Source organism: Curcuma longa, chromosome 16 (assembly GCF_044706935.1).
Source record: "Curcuma longa cultivar G26 ecotype Majalengka, Jawa Barat chromosome 16, ITB_CL_G26_1.1, whole genome shotgun sequence".
NCBI classification, from domain to species: domain Eukaryota; kingdom Viridiplantae; phylum Streptophyta; class Magnoliopsida; order Zingiberales; family Zingiberaceae; genus Curcuma; species Curcuma longa.
In genome coordinates this window covers 3259521-3271800 of record NC_133876.1, presented here as the reverse complement: position 1 = coordinate 3271800, position 12280 = coordinate 3259521, and the positions used below count along the sequence as shown (strand labels likewise).

Sequence of the window (12280 nt, the reverse complement as noted above, 5' to 3'; positions counted from 1 at the left end):
TTGAATTGGGTTGGATTGGAGATTTTGTAACCCACTTAATTGGTGGGTTGGCCCGCTCCGCCCCACCATTTGATGGGTCCGTTATGGGTTGGTCTGCCTAGGGCTGTAAACGAGTCGAGCCGAGCTCGAGCCAGCCTTGGCTCGAGCTCGGCTCGACTCGTTTTATGCTAGCTCGGCTCGAGCTCGAGCTCGATCGAGCTTGTAAATTTGAGCTCGAACTCGGCTCGATCATTTAATCCAAGGCTCGAGCTCGACTCGAAAAGCTCGAATTAAAAGCAAGCTTTCGAGCTCGAGCTCGAGCCAATCATAACTTGAGCTTATTTTACTGTAATTTTAACAACTTGATCAAATTCACCCATAAAATTGATCAAATACAATTATCTATCTTTCTAATAAAAAAGTTAAATTACTGGACATCAAAAGTCAAAACATAATTATTCTCAAACTTTATCCCAACATAATTTACACCGAATTGAAAAACATAATATTCCAAAATCCAAACCTGCTCAAAATATCAAATTTCTGCAACATATCCATCTTCATCCACAAAATTGATCAAAATACAATTATCTATTCTTCCAATAAAAGAGTCAAATTACTGAACATCAAAACATAACCCAATATAGTTTTCTCTTATGTACCGAGAGGCCATAATATGGATTGATATTAAGCTCAACTATAATACCATAATAATCAAACCAAAAACACATGTTAAACAAAAAACTAAAATTTAACTTACTTTAAGAGGTAGATACTGGAAGAAAAATTTCCTGGTAAGTTTTCTCTTTCTGAAAAAGAAAAATTCAAATAAATAGATGATTAAATTTAGTTTATAACTTAGAAAACTAATAATGAAATTTAACTTACTTTAGTCTTTTTTTTCAGTCCATGTATCTTTCGAAGCCAATCACCCCCACATAGAAGAGCCTGCACTGTGTCCGGAGATAGTGATGAACGATAAGAATCAATAACTCTCGTCCCTGCACTAAATGTTGCTTCTGAAGCCACTGAACTCACTGGGATAGCTAAAATATCAGCTGCCATCTTTGACAATATTGGATATTGCATTCTATTCATCTTCCACCATTCTAAACACGAAAAAATTTTAGGAATCTCATTCTTCTTAAGACGACCCTTTTCAAGATAATCTACCAATTCAGATCTCTTAGTCTCCGAAGTTTCAACTTTTGCACAATAGTCATCAAAATCATCCCAACTATACACAGAACTTTGTTGATTTCTTTTAACACTTGAAGAACCAAAACTCTCAGACTCAGATGGATGAGGCGCTCCTTTATTAGTTTCTTCAGCAACATACTTTTCATAAAGAGAATTAATTATCTCCTTAACTTTTGAGATATGCTTAGAGGCATCCATTTCAGAATAAAGCTTAGGGAAGCAAAACTCAACAGCAAGCATTTTTTTGGTTGGATCTAATACAGCAGCTATAGCCATCAATAGATTACAGTCACCCCAATACTTGTCAAATTTTTCTTTCATTTTACTAGCCAGTTGCTTAAGAAACAAATCTTCATGTTGTGCATAAGTATCCAATGATGACTTTATTTTTTGAACTTCCTGAAGAAATAAATTTGAAGTAGGATACTCACTACCTGAAATGATGTGTGTGGCTGTCCAAAAAGCCTCCAACAGTGAGCAAATCTTTTGAGCTTTATTCCATTCTTCTTCTTGAGGGCAGCAACCATAAAAGTGATCACGTTCTTTGAACATTTGAAAAACTTCTTTGAACTTGAGTGCACAACTTAACATTTCAAAAGTTGAGTTCCACCTAGTTTTGCAATCACGAATCAATCTTTTATCCTTCAACTGCAATTGTTGCACACACTCTGTAAATTGCATACGTCTTGCCTCTGAACGATTTACATATTCTACACTTTCCCTTATATTACTAATAATATCTTCAATCTCCCTCAACCCATCTTGAACGCACAAGTTTAAGATATGTGCACAACAACGGATATGAAATAAATTTCCTTCACATGCCAATGTTCTAGATCTTTGAATGGTATCTTTCATGTACCGAATGGCCAAATCATTACTTGAAGCATTATCAACAGTAATAGTGAAAACCTTGTTTTCAATACCCCACTCTTTCATGCACTTAAAAATGGTATCAGAAATTTGAAGACCTCCCCTTGGTGGTGGAATGTTAATGAAACTTAAAACTCTCTTTTGCAAATTCCAACAAGAATCAATCCAATGCCCAGTGACAACCATGTATTCAATTTTTTGAGTCTTTGACTTCCAACAATCTGTTGTCAAACTTATTTTATCAATGCACTCAAGACTTTTCTTCAACCTCTTTTTCTCAACCTCATAAATTTTCATACAATCTGCTCTACATGTCGTCCTACTAATTTTTTGCCATTCAGGCATTCCACGCCTCATCATTAAATTGAACCCCTCTTCATCAAGAATGGTGAATGGATGTTCATGCATCATAATCCAATGAGCAGCTGCCTCCCTCATTTGTTCCATGTCAAATTTTCCAGAATGCAAAGTAAGAATGGATGGTGAAGCTGAATCAGTGGGCAAAAAATTCAACTTTGTTTGTTGTTCAGCTTCTCGCAAATAAATTTTTCTCTTCACACAATGTAATCTATGCCTCAAAAGACTTGACGTGAGCCCTGATTTACCCAATGTAAAAAGGGATTGACAATGTTTACATTTGGCTTTCTTTGATCCATCCACTGTGTCAAAATCATTCCACACTTCTGAAATTTTTTTCCTTTTATTTGTTTTGAACCCCTCTTCTTCTTTTTCTTTAGCATTTTCTTGTGTTTTTTGACCAGCTGTGATAATTTCCTTATTGATCTCAAGATTAACTTCATTACTTTCAGCTATGGCACTATTTACGGTAAGTGGAACAGATGAATCTTCTACAGACATAACTGATCCAGAGATAAATAATTATCAAATAAATTATAAAATGCTCAAACAATAATAAAAAGAGAAAAATATTGTCTATAAAGCAACATTCAAATCTTTAGTTTGTAGGAATCAAAAGAACTCCATGTAAGTACTTGCGAGAAAAAAAAATAAACTCCAAACTTCCAAGGTCAAATCTTTGAAATCCCCCCTAAAAAATGAAGGAAACAAACCACAGCAAATCAATTCATTACCACTTCCATATATTGCAAGCACACATAATTTATAGGTCATTCATATTAAATAGACAAATAAAAACAGAATTGCAAAAACATTAAAAATATGACTAACTTCAGACAGAGGTTATAGTGTTATACTATAAAAGGCTACATAGAATATGAATAGAAATAAATATCAGATATGGTTATTGCTATGATTAAGTTTAGAGAAATTTCTAATTTAAAGTGGAGAAATTCCACCATCAAATATTACCATATAAATTAAGACAACAAAAGTGCATACACGAATTGTGCAAGAAAATATAATCTTATCGCCCACTAAAATCCAATAGGAGGGACACTTAAAGCACTGAAGAAGTTAGCCTCAAATACACATAACACGACTAACTTGCAAATCAAGGGTTTTAAGCCATTTACTGCTCTAGGAATGATTCCATTGACTTGGGGGAAAAAAAATACAGAACCAACAATATACAAAAGGATCACCATATTAATTTCCAAAGTCCAGAAAACCTCAAAAGATTATTTCTCCACTCAGCTAATAGAGAAAACCACAGTATAGAAGAAACTTCTCTAAAAAAGCATTTAAAAGATACAAATTAAATAACCACATTTACAATTTACCTTGTCAGCTTTCACCGTAGTGTACTGTAAACCCAATTCCAGCAGCTCCTCTTAAGGATTTCTTCAAAGCCTAGCTTATAATGTTATGTAGAAAACCAACCTTCCACCACAGAACCAAACTGATGTTCCTATAATCAAGTTGAGGGTGACAGGGAAGGGGGTAAGTGCTGAGGGCAACGTGTGACGATTGAGGACGATAAGGAAGAGGGCGAGGGCTGAGAGCAACGTCTGACGATTGAGGGAGATAAGGAAGGGGGTGAGGGGTGAGGGCGACGGGGAAGGGGGTGAGGGCTGATCCCGACTGAGGGTGATGCTGAGTAGGCGAGACAGTGACGGTTGAGTAGGCGGCGCCGATGGAGAGCAAGGGTTGGTGGCGCCGATGGAGGGCAAGGGTTGGCGGCGTCGCTGCGACGAAAGGTGAGGGCGGCAGCAAAGGGTGAGATCGTGAGAGGATGAGATTAGGGTTGAGTTTGTTGACTACTTTAACTTGGATTTAGAAAGGTTTTTTTATTTTAAAAATAAAGTCTCAAAAATTACACCTTTACCCTAATACTTATCATTAATTATTTAATGACCTAAATTTATCAATATTCACATGAATAGATAAAAATATATTATACATATATAGTTGGGCTCAAAAAAGCTCGACGAGCCATCGAGCCAGTATTAAAGGAGCTCGAGCTCGGCTCGAATATTAAACGAGCCGGCTCGAGCTCGGCTCGAGCTCAGTCAAAATCAAGCTCGAGCTGAGCTTTGACCGAGCGGCTCACGAGCAGCTCATGAGTGGCTTGACTCGTTTGCACCCCTAGGTCCGCCCCACCGTGGGTTAACCCATTTGACGGCTCTAATAGTAACAATGATGAACATAATCACTATAACAATATTGAGTATATTTTAACTAAGTTAAAATTATTTTAATTAAGTTTGAATGATTTATATTAAATTGATAAAATTTTTAATATAATAGTTTTTCTTAGTATTCTATGTATATTAATTTAATTTTATATTATAATAATTAATCATAGTTATTATATTAATATGAAATATTTTTTTAAAAAAATAATAAAAATATATAGAGTGCTCTTTTAATTATTTTAGAAAGGCGTGTCGAAATATATTTTTTATTTTTTCAATTAAAAACATAAATAAAAGGGATATCGCTTTAATCATGATAAATTTCACCTCAAGTCCGCGCACCGCTGGTGCCAGGGTGTTTCATTATATTCTGCGTGGTTCCTTCCACCGGTTTCTCCCTTCGAATTATCTGTCCCTTCTAATAATTGGAGCCGGAGCTCCATCTTCCTCTCTCTCTCTCTCTCTCTCTCTCTCTCTCTCTCCGCCGACTAGGGTCGCCGCCACCGAACATGGAAGTACGCCGGAGATTTCCCCATAAATCCTCCCCGTCAAGCGGTCAAGGCATGTCTCCATCCCCCTCCGCTAAGGTGCAGGCGTCCGACGCCCTTCCGCTACCGATCCGCCACACCAACCTCCTTTTCTCCGCCCTTTTCATTGTCTCCCTCGTCTTCCTCATGCGTCGGTGGCGTGAGAAGGTCCGGTCCTCTACGCCGCTCCACCTCCTAGGTCTCTCCGAGATCTTCGCTATTGTTGGCCTAATGGCTTCGCTGATCTACCTTCTCAGTTTCTTCGGCATCGCCTTTGTCCAATCTATTGTTTCCTCTAACGACGACGAGGAAGACTTCCTCCTCTCCGGAGCCTCCCCTATCTCCACCACAGCACCCGCCGCTCCCATTCCCACCTCTGCTACTGGCTCCATTTGCCCCCTCCTCCACCTGGACGCCTCACGGAATATACATGACTTATCCTCTAATGACGAGGAGATCGTTTCCTCTGTTGTCACAGGAAAGATCCCTTCTTACGTTTTGGAATCGGAGCTTGGAGATTGCAGGAGGGCCGCTGGGATCCGCCGGGAGGCTCTTAGGAGAATCACTGGAAGAACCTTGGAGGGATTGCCGCTTGATGGGTTTGACTACGCATCGATATTGGGTCAATGCTGTGAGCTCCCTGTTGGGTATGTTCAGCTTCCGGTGGGGATTGCAGGGCCTCTGTTGCTTGATGGAAGGCAGTACTATGTACCGATGGCCACCACTGAGGGTTGTCTGGTGGCTAGCACCAATAGGGGTTGCAAGGCTATTGCAGAATCTGGAGGTGCCACGAGTGCTGTGCTGAGAGATGCCATGACAAGGGCACCTGCTGTGAGGCTGCCATCCGCAAGGAGGGCTGCCGAGCTAAAGGCCTTTTTGGAGAATCCTAGTAATTTTGAGACTGTTGCCTTGGTGTTCAACAGGTATTTGGTTCATTCTTGCGTCATATGTTATTTAAAGTTGGGAAGAAAGTAAAACTAACGGAATTGCCACTGCATTCTTATCCATTAGTAGTTAGTTCATATTTATACTCAGTATAGATTGTCTTACTTGAAGTTAATTTTATTCGTATTACTTTGTTCATATTTGGGAAAACTCAAAAGCCAGCTTTTGTAATAAATGTTTGATTTTGCTTCGCATGGTAAATGCTCAGTGGTAATGAGATGACGTTTGTTTTGTCTGAAGTTGCTTTTCTTAAAGAAATGTGTTTCATCATACTACAACTGTATATATGATATTTGTTAATTTTTGAATATGTGATGATAAAGCTCCTTTTGATGTTATGATTTCGTTAGTTCTCATCTTTGTTTAGGTGTTAATAGCTTTCTTTGTATCTTGAAAGTTTTACAGGCCAGTTGTTTGGTCAAAGTTTTGGGGCGACTAATCAACGTCTCCATTTTGTGCTGTTTGACCTCCTTTCACCTTTTAAGTGACGTTGACACACATCTTTCTACAGGTCTAGCAGATTTGGAAGATTACAGAATATCCGCTGTGCCCTTGCTGGGAGGAACCTTTACATCCGATTCAGCTGCAGCACAGGAGATGCTATGGGGATGAACATGGTCTCCAAAGGTGTGCAAAATGTCTTGGACTACCTGAAGAAGGACTTCAACGACATGGATGTAATAAGTATCTCAGGTTATAATCCTTGTTAGTCTACAATCATCTATATTGGTATCTGGCTTTCTACAAGATACTAACTGTGAGGATGTTAGCCTTTTCCTGTTCTGTTATTTTAAAAGTGAACATTTTGGAGTTTGATCCAATAGTGATTCATTTTCTTCTACTGACTTTATGTATTAGTTTTGACATTTTCATCTTGCATGTTTTGATACATTTTGGACCCTAAAGTATTTTTTCCTTATTTCTGCATGGTTTCTTCCTTGATTCTTCAGTTGGCTAACCCATCTAAATATAAAAAGAGTCCATTGTGCTGTCATGTTTGCTTGGATTAGTCTCATGTTTTTCAAGTCCTAGTTACTAAGGATTTGATGTTAAATATTAGGGAACTTTGGATGAAACGATGCATCCATGTCTATCGATTTGTAATGTATATATAATTCACGATCATTTGGTAGTTGAATGGATCCATGGTGATATATCTCTATAGACTAGGGGAAAGTTGAGGCATTAGATGTATGCTAGGTAGATCCTGATTGGCATAGTTAACATTTGCCTAGCTTAGTAGAATTGTGTTCATTGTTATCACATTTCACTAGAGGAAAGTAGAGGCATTATATGTATGCTAGGAAGATCCTGATTGGCATAGTTAACATTTGCCTAGCTTAGTAGAATTGTGTTCATTATTATCACATTTCTTGTATTGATAAATATCTATGCTTACCAAATTGATGAATCATAATCCCATCACCGACACATATTCATGCACCCATGTGGCTTTGCACCTGTTTGTAGCTACTTTACAGAAAACTAACTTGATAGTTGGCTAGCAACATTCCCTTTTAAACTCATTTCAACAATTCTGATTGTTGAAAAAATAGAATCAAAAGGATTTGCCAAAGGCTCATATTCAACCTCTTTATGTGTCATAATCATTTTGTTGATCAATTATCAGGTAATTTTTGCTCTGACAAGAAATCAGCTGCTGTGAATTGGATTGACGGACGAGGCAAATCAGTGGTTTGCGAGGCGTTCATTAAGGAGGAAATTGTAAAGAAGGTTTTAAAGACCAATGTCTCTGCGCTTGTAGAACTCAATACAATCAAAAACCTTGCTGGCTCTGCAGTTGCAGGATCTCTAGGAGGTTTCAATGCACATGCCAGCAACATTGTGTCAGCCATTTACATTGCCACTGGACAAGATCCAGCACAGAATGTGGAGAGTTCTCACTGCATCACTATGATGGAACCAGTGAACAATGGGAAGGATCTTCACATCTCTGTGACTATGCCATCTATTGAGGTAAATTATATTTACCAATCTGATTTATTTGTTAGGTAGTGGTACACCATCACCTATGTAGTGCTACATCATTACCTATGTTTGGAGTTCGTAAATTGCATCCCTTTGAATCATTTTACCATTTACTCTTAGTTTAATATTAACTAATGAGCATATAGTAATAGGTGTCATGAATTTTTTTTTATCATTTTCTTTGAGCCATAACTTTAGGATGCCAGTTGGAGAGAAAATAAGTCGTTAAAGAGGTAGAAGTTGGCTCTTTTGGTACAATTATTCCTTGAGTGGTCATGTTCAACTTACTTGTTTTGATGTGTAGCAAAGGGTGTTAAGTTAGATATTATGTGAATTTTGCAAGGACTTAGTAGCATGCACATCAAGCTCACAAAGCTTGTGACTTGATTTGGTTAAGTTGCGATGTTGACTTGGCATTACTAAGATAGTTCAACTCAAGTTTCAAAAATTGTTAGAGTTCGAAGAAGGATGGTATGAGGACATCTTAGGGACCACAGGACGAAGAGATTGGAGTTGATTCGACAACTTTGACGGAATTCACAAGAGGTGAATTTTGTAGGTAAATAGTGAAGGACAACATGTGGAACAAGCAGTGTGCTTAATGCGTCTGAGGGGCTGAAAACTTGACAGAAGGTGACCTCTTGGATGGCGTAAAAATATGACGAGCTTGTAATCTTTAGCTTTATGATTTCAAGTTAGATAGATTTAATCAAGAGCTTTTGACAGGGGAACATGAGTTCTTAGTTGTAGTCTAAACATGAGCTTGATCTCAAAGGGTTGCAACGGTTTATGGGGTATAAGTCGAGCAAAATTAAAGATCAAGTTGATTGATGTTTGTTCTAGTCGACTGAGATGCTTATTTGACTCCTGGTTGACTAGAATTTTATGCTCAAGCTTAGACTTGGTATTTATTTGATTTAAGTGGATTGAAATGACATTGAGTCGATTTATGTGACTATTGGACAAGATAAGCTTATCATATTGGCTAGCTCAGTTGACTATCATAGTTATCAGTCGATTGAACTTAAGGCTTATGAATGTAAGTCAAGAAAAATTGGAGATTAATGTTGACTAATGTTTGTCCCAATCAATCGGGATGCTTAGTTGACCATTTGGTCGATTAGAATTTTGTTTTCAAGCTTAGGTATGGTATTTGTTTGATCTAAGCCTATTAAAATATTGTCATACATCAAAATAGAGGTTTGATTATCTGGTGCTGGTCTGCACCAACATATACTTGATGAAAAGTGATTTTGAGTTATTCTTTCATTTCATTGCCTTTTTTTTGTTGGAAAACTGAATTTAATGTTCCTTATAAATATTGTGAAGTGATAGAACTAAGAAATACTTATCATAATTTTTTAAAACTTACATGACGTAATATGAGATTCTCGATCAGACCTCTTATATAGGCACCATCTCAAAATGGGTTGTTGAGAGAAAGAATAACCACCTTGAAATTGCAAGAGCTTTATTATTTTAAATGCAGGCTTCTAAACAATTTTAGGCTAATACAGTTTCCACAGCTTGCTTTCTAATTAATTGTATGTTATCGTCCGTTCTTCATGGTAAGACTCCTTATCACATTCTTTTTCCAAATAAATTATCATTTCTTATGGAACCTAGAACATTTTATTGTACTTGTTGTTTGGGATATTCATCCTTGGGTCATAAAACTTGATATAAAATCTTTGAAGTGTGTTTTTATTAGGTATTCTCAGATTCAAAAAGATATAGATGTTACTATCCTAATCTTAGCAAGTATTTGGTAACCATTGATATCATTTTTCTTAACACCTTGCTTTTCCTCTACCAATTGCCCTTGTCAAGGGGAGGATGATGATTTGTTATTCTATATCATCACATCTTCTATTTTGAATTTGTTCTTGTTAAGCCTCCCATACAGTAAGTTTATTCTCGGAGACATCCATGTCCCGTGTTAGCTTCTTCGATAACGGATCCTTCAAGTGATGATCTACCAATTGCTCTTCACAAAGATAAACATCGATGTATTTATCCAATGTCTTCTTTTGTATCTTATAACCACTTATTATCATCTACTTATTTCTTTATTGCATCTCTCGATTCTATACTTTCCTAAAATTATTTTTGAAGCTCTATCTCATCCTTGTTGGCTTAATGCAATGATCGATGAGATGAATTCTTTAGATGACAATGGTACTTGAACTCTAGTCAAATTACTTGCAAAGAAGAAGACAATAAGATGCAAATAGATGTTTTACAATTAAAGTTAATCCTAATAGGTCTATTGCAATCTCGATGGGCCTATTGCTTGACTGAAAGCCTATCTTGTTGCTAAAGTTTATGCCCAAATTTATGAAGTGGATTATTTAGATACATTTTCTTCTATTACTAAACTTACTTCCGCCTAGTTATTATTTCCATGGTGGTCACTTATAATTGGTCCTTACATTAGTTAGACATCAAAAATGCTTTTTTCTATGGTGACCTTAGAAATATGGAGCAATTGCCGGACTTTATTGCTTAGAGGGAGTATGAAAAGCTTGTCGTCTTCGTAAATCTATATATGGTTTAAAACAATGTCCCCGTTCCTAATTTGACAAATTTATCCAGACAATTGAGAAGTTTGGAATGGAAAAAAATAAGTTTGATTATTTCAGTCAATTTCATACAAAAGATTTAGGAATTTTAAAATACTTCTTGAGTGTTGAAGTAACAAGAAGTATGAAATGAATCTTCTTATCTCAAAGGAAATATGTTCTTGACTTATTATCTTAGATAGAAAAATTAGAGGCTAAACCATGTAATAGTCCAACGACTTCTAATCTACAACTTACAAAAGATGGCGAATTATTTGAGAATTTTGAGAGGTATAGATAGTATAGAAGCTTCGTTGGAAAGTTAAATTATCATTTCAATTCTTTCTAATGTTTATATATGATAAAGTCTCTATCAGCCATTATTGTACTGATTCCTACAACTGGATAGATCAAATAATTGAGTGAACTGAATAATCTAATGTGGAATCATCAAAAAAGTTGAGAAGTCATCCAGTAGGTTCTGTGTGACTTTCAACAAATTGATCAATTGGTTTAATTTTTGGTGGAGTTGATCTTTGTATTTACATGATAAATTGGTCTTTACTCTTGTGGGACGGAATGCAGAATCGTTCAGTTACTGTATAAAACAAAACTCAAAAGATGATTAAAATTATTTTTACCTTAAAAACAAATAGAAAATAAAAAATCTTCCATAAAGGAATAGAAACCTATTTCTATTAATTCCAGTTTTGCATTTAGTTGTGCTATTTTCTAATATATATATATATATATATTTTGCTGTTTCTAAGAGAAAATTGACATAGGCTCACATGTAAGCAACACATAATCTTGTCCTTCCAATAGTCCTGAAATAATATTGAAATGATAAATATGCATCCAAACAATTGGCTGATATGGTGTGCAAAGCAGCTCTTATTCTTGTTTCTTTTTCAAATAGGTCGGCACAATTGGTGGTGGGACTCAGCTGGCCTCCCAGTCTGCCTGCTTGGACCTACTTGGTGTCAAGGGAGCAAGCTTGGAAACTCCGGGAGCAAACGCCAGACGCCTTGCAACCATTCTTGCAGGTTCAGTTCTGGCTGGTGAGCTCTCTCTCATGTCAGCTCTTGCAGCCGGTCAGCTTGTAAACAGTCACATGAAGTATAACAGGTCCACCAAAGATCTATCCAAGGCTTCGTGCTGAGTCAAGCTCACACAACTCTTCCCACAATATCAATTTGCCTTTGTTGTTTTGGTTTCATTGTGGGAAGAAATAATTGCAGCATGACTCAATGACTGTTCCAACTCTCTTGGTTATTGTGGGGCCTTGTTAGCAGTATGACCTTCACAGGCAGCTGTTGCAGTAAGATAAAATCTCTCTTGCACCTTTTATTGGTTGGGATGGATGTGACAACATATTCTATATGTACTCAATGTCTTCTCTGTGGCTTAAGAGACTTTTGTGATTGAAAGCATATCTCATTACTCTCCAGCCATTTTGTTTATTGGTGATTATATTGGTGATATGGATGACTGGATCTGTCAATGGAACTCCAGCATCGCTGCGTCTGATAAGCTGTCCTAACATCTATATAATATATAGATAGGATAACTGGATATCTGTCCTAACCTACAATCTTTGGTAGGAGGAAGTACGTGTTGTACTATGGATCTCTCTTCAACGTCCTCCGCA

At 36.9% G+C, this 12280-nt stretch overlaps 2 protein-coding genes across 2 annotated transcripts; one reads left to right on the top strand and one right to left on the bottom strand.

Moving 5' to 3' along the window:
• Positions 1–740: 740 nt before the first annotated feature.
• Positions 741–2910, bottom strand: LOC141847127 (zinc finger BED domain-containing protein RICESLEEPER 2-like). The gene is made up of 2 exons (XM_074735108.1): positions 868–2910; positions 741–788 (listed from the first exon to the last, which is right to left on the bottom strand). The coding sequence occupies exons 1-2, from the start codon at positions 2908–2910 to the stop codon at positions 741–743; spliced, it is 2091 nt and encodes a 696-aa protein (XP_074591209.1).
• Positions 2911–4995: 2085 nt separating this feature from the next.
• Positions 4996–12079, top strand: LOC141847582 (3-hydroxy-3-methylglutaryl-coenzyme A reductase 3-like). Its single transcript, XM_074735637.1, has 4 exons — positions 4996–6057; positions 6591–6772; positions 7710–8056; positions 11549–12079. The coding sequence occupies exons 1-4, from the start codon at positions 5117–5119 to the stop codon at positions 11789–11791; spliced, it is 1713 nt and encodes a 570-aa protein (XP_074591738.1). The 5' UTR covers positions 4996–5116; the 3' UTR covers positions 11792–12079.
• Positions 12080–12280: the final 201 nt, after the last annotated feature.

What these genes read in the sequence shown, in the direction of transcription:
- LOC141847127 (XM_074735108.1), bottom strand. Translation starts at nt 2,910, where the DNA reads ATGTCTGTAGAAGATTCATCTGTTCCACTTACCGTAAATAGTGCCATA. An exon ending in GACTGAAAAAAAAGACTAAA is followed by an intron (nt 789 to 867) that starts GTAAGTTAAATT and finishes TTTCTTTTTCAG; the next exon opens with AAAGAGAAAACTTACCAGGA.
- LOC141847582 (XM_074735637.1), top strand. Translation starts at nt 5,117, where the DNA reads ATGGAAGTACGCCGGAGATTTCCCCATAAATCCTCCCCGTCAAGCGGT. An exon ending in GTTGCCTTGGTGTTCAACAG is followed by an intron (nt 6,058 to 6,590) that starts GTATTTGGTTCA and finishes ATCTTTCTACAG; the next exon opens with GTCTAGCAGATTTGGAAGAT. An exon ending in GGATGTAATAAGTATCTCAG is followed by an intron (nt 6,773 to 7,709) that starts GTTATAATCCTT and finishes ATCAATTATCAG; the next exon opens with GTAATTTTTGCTCTGACAAG.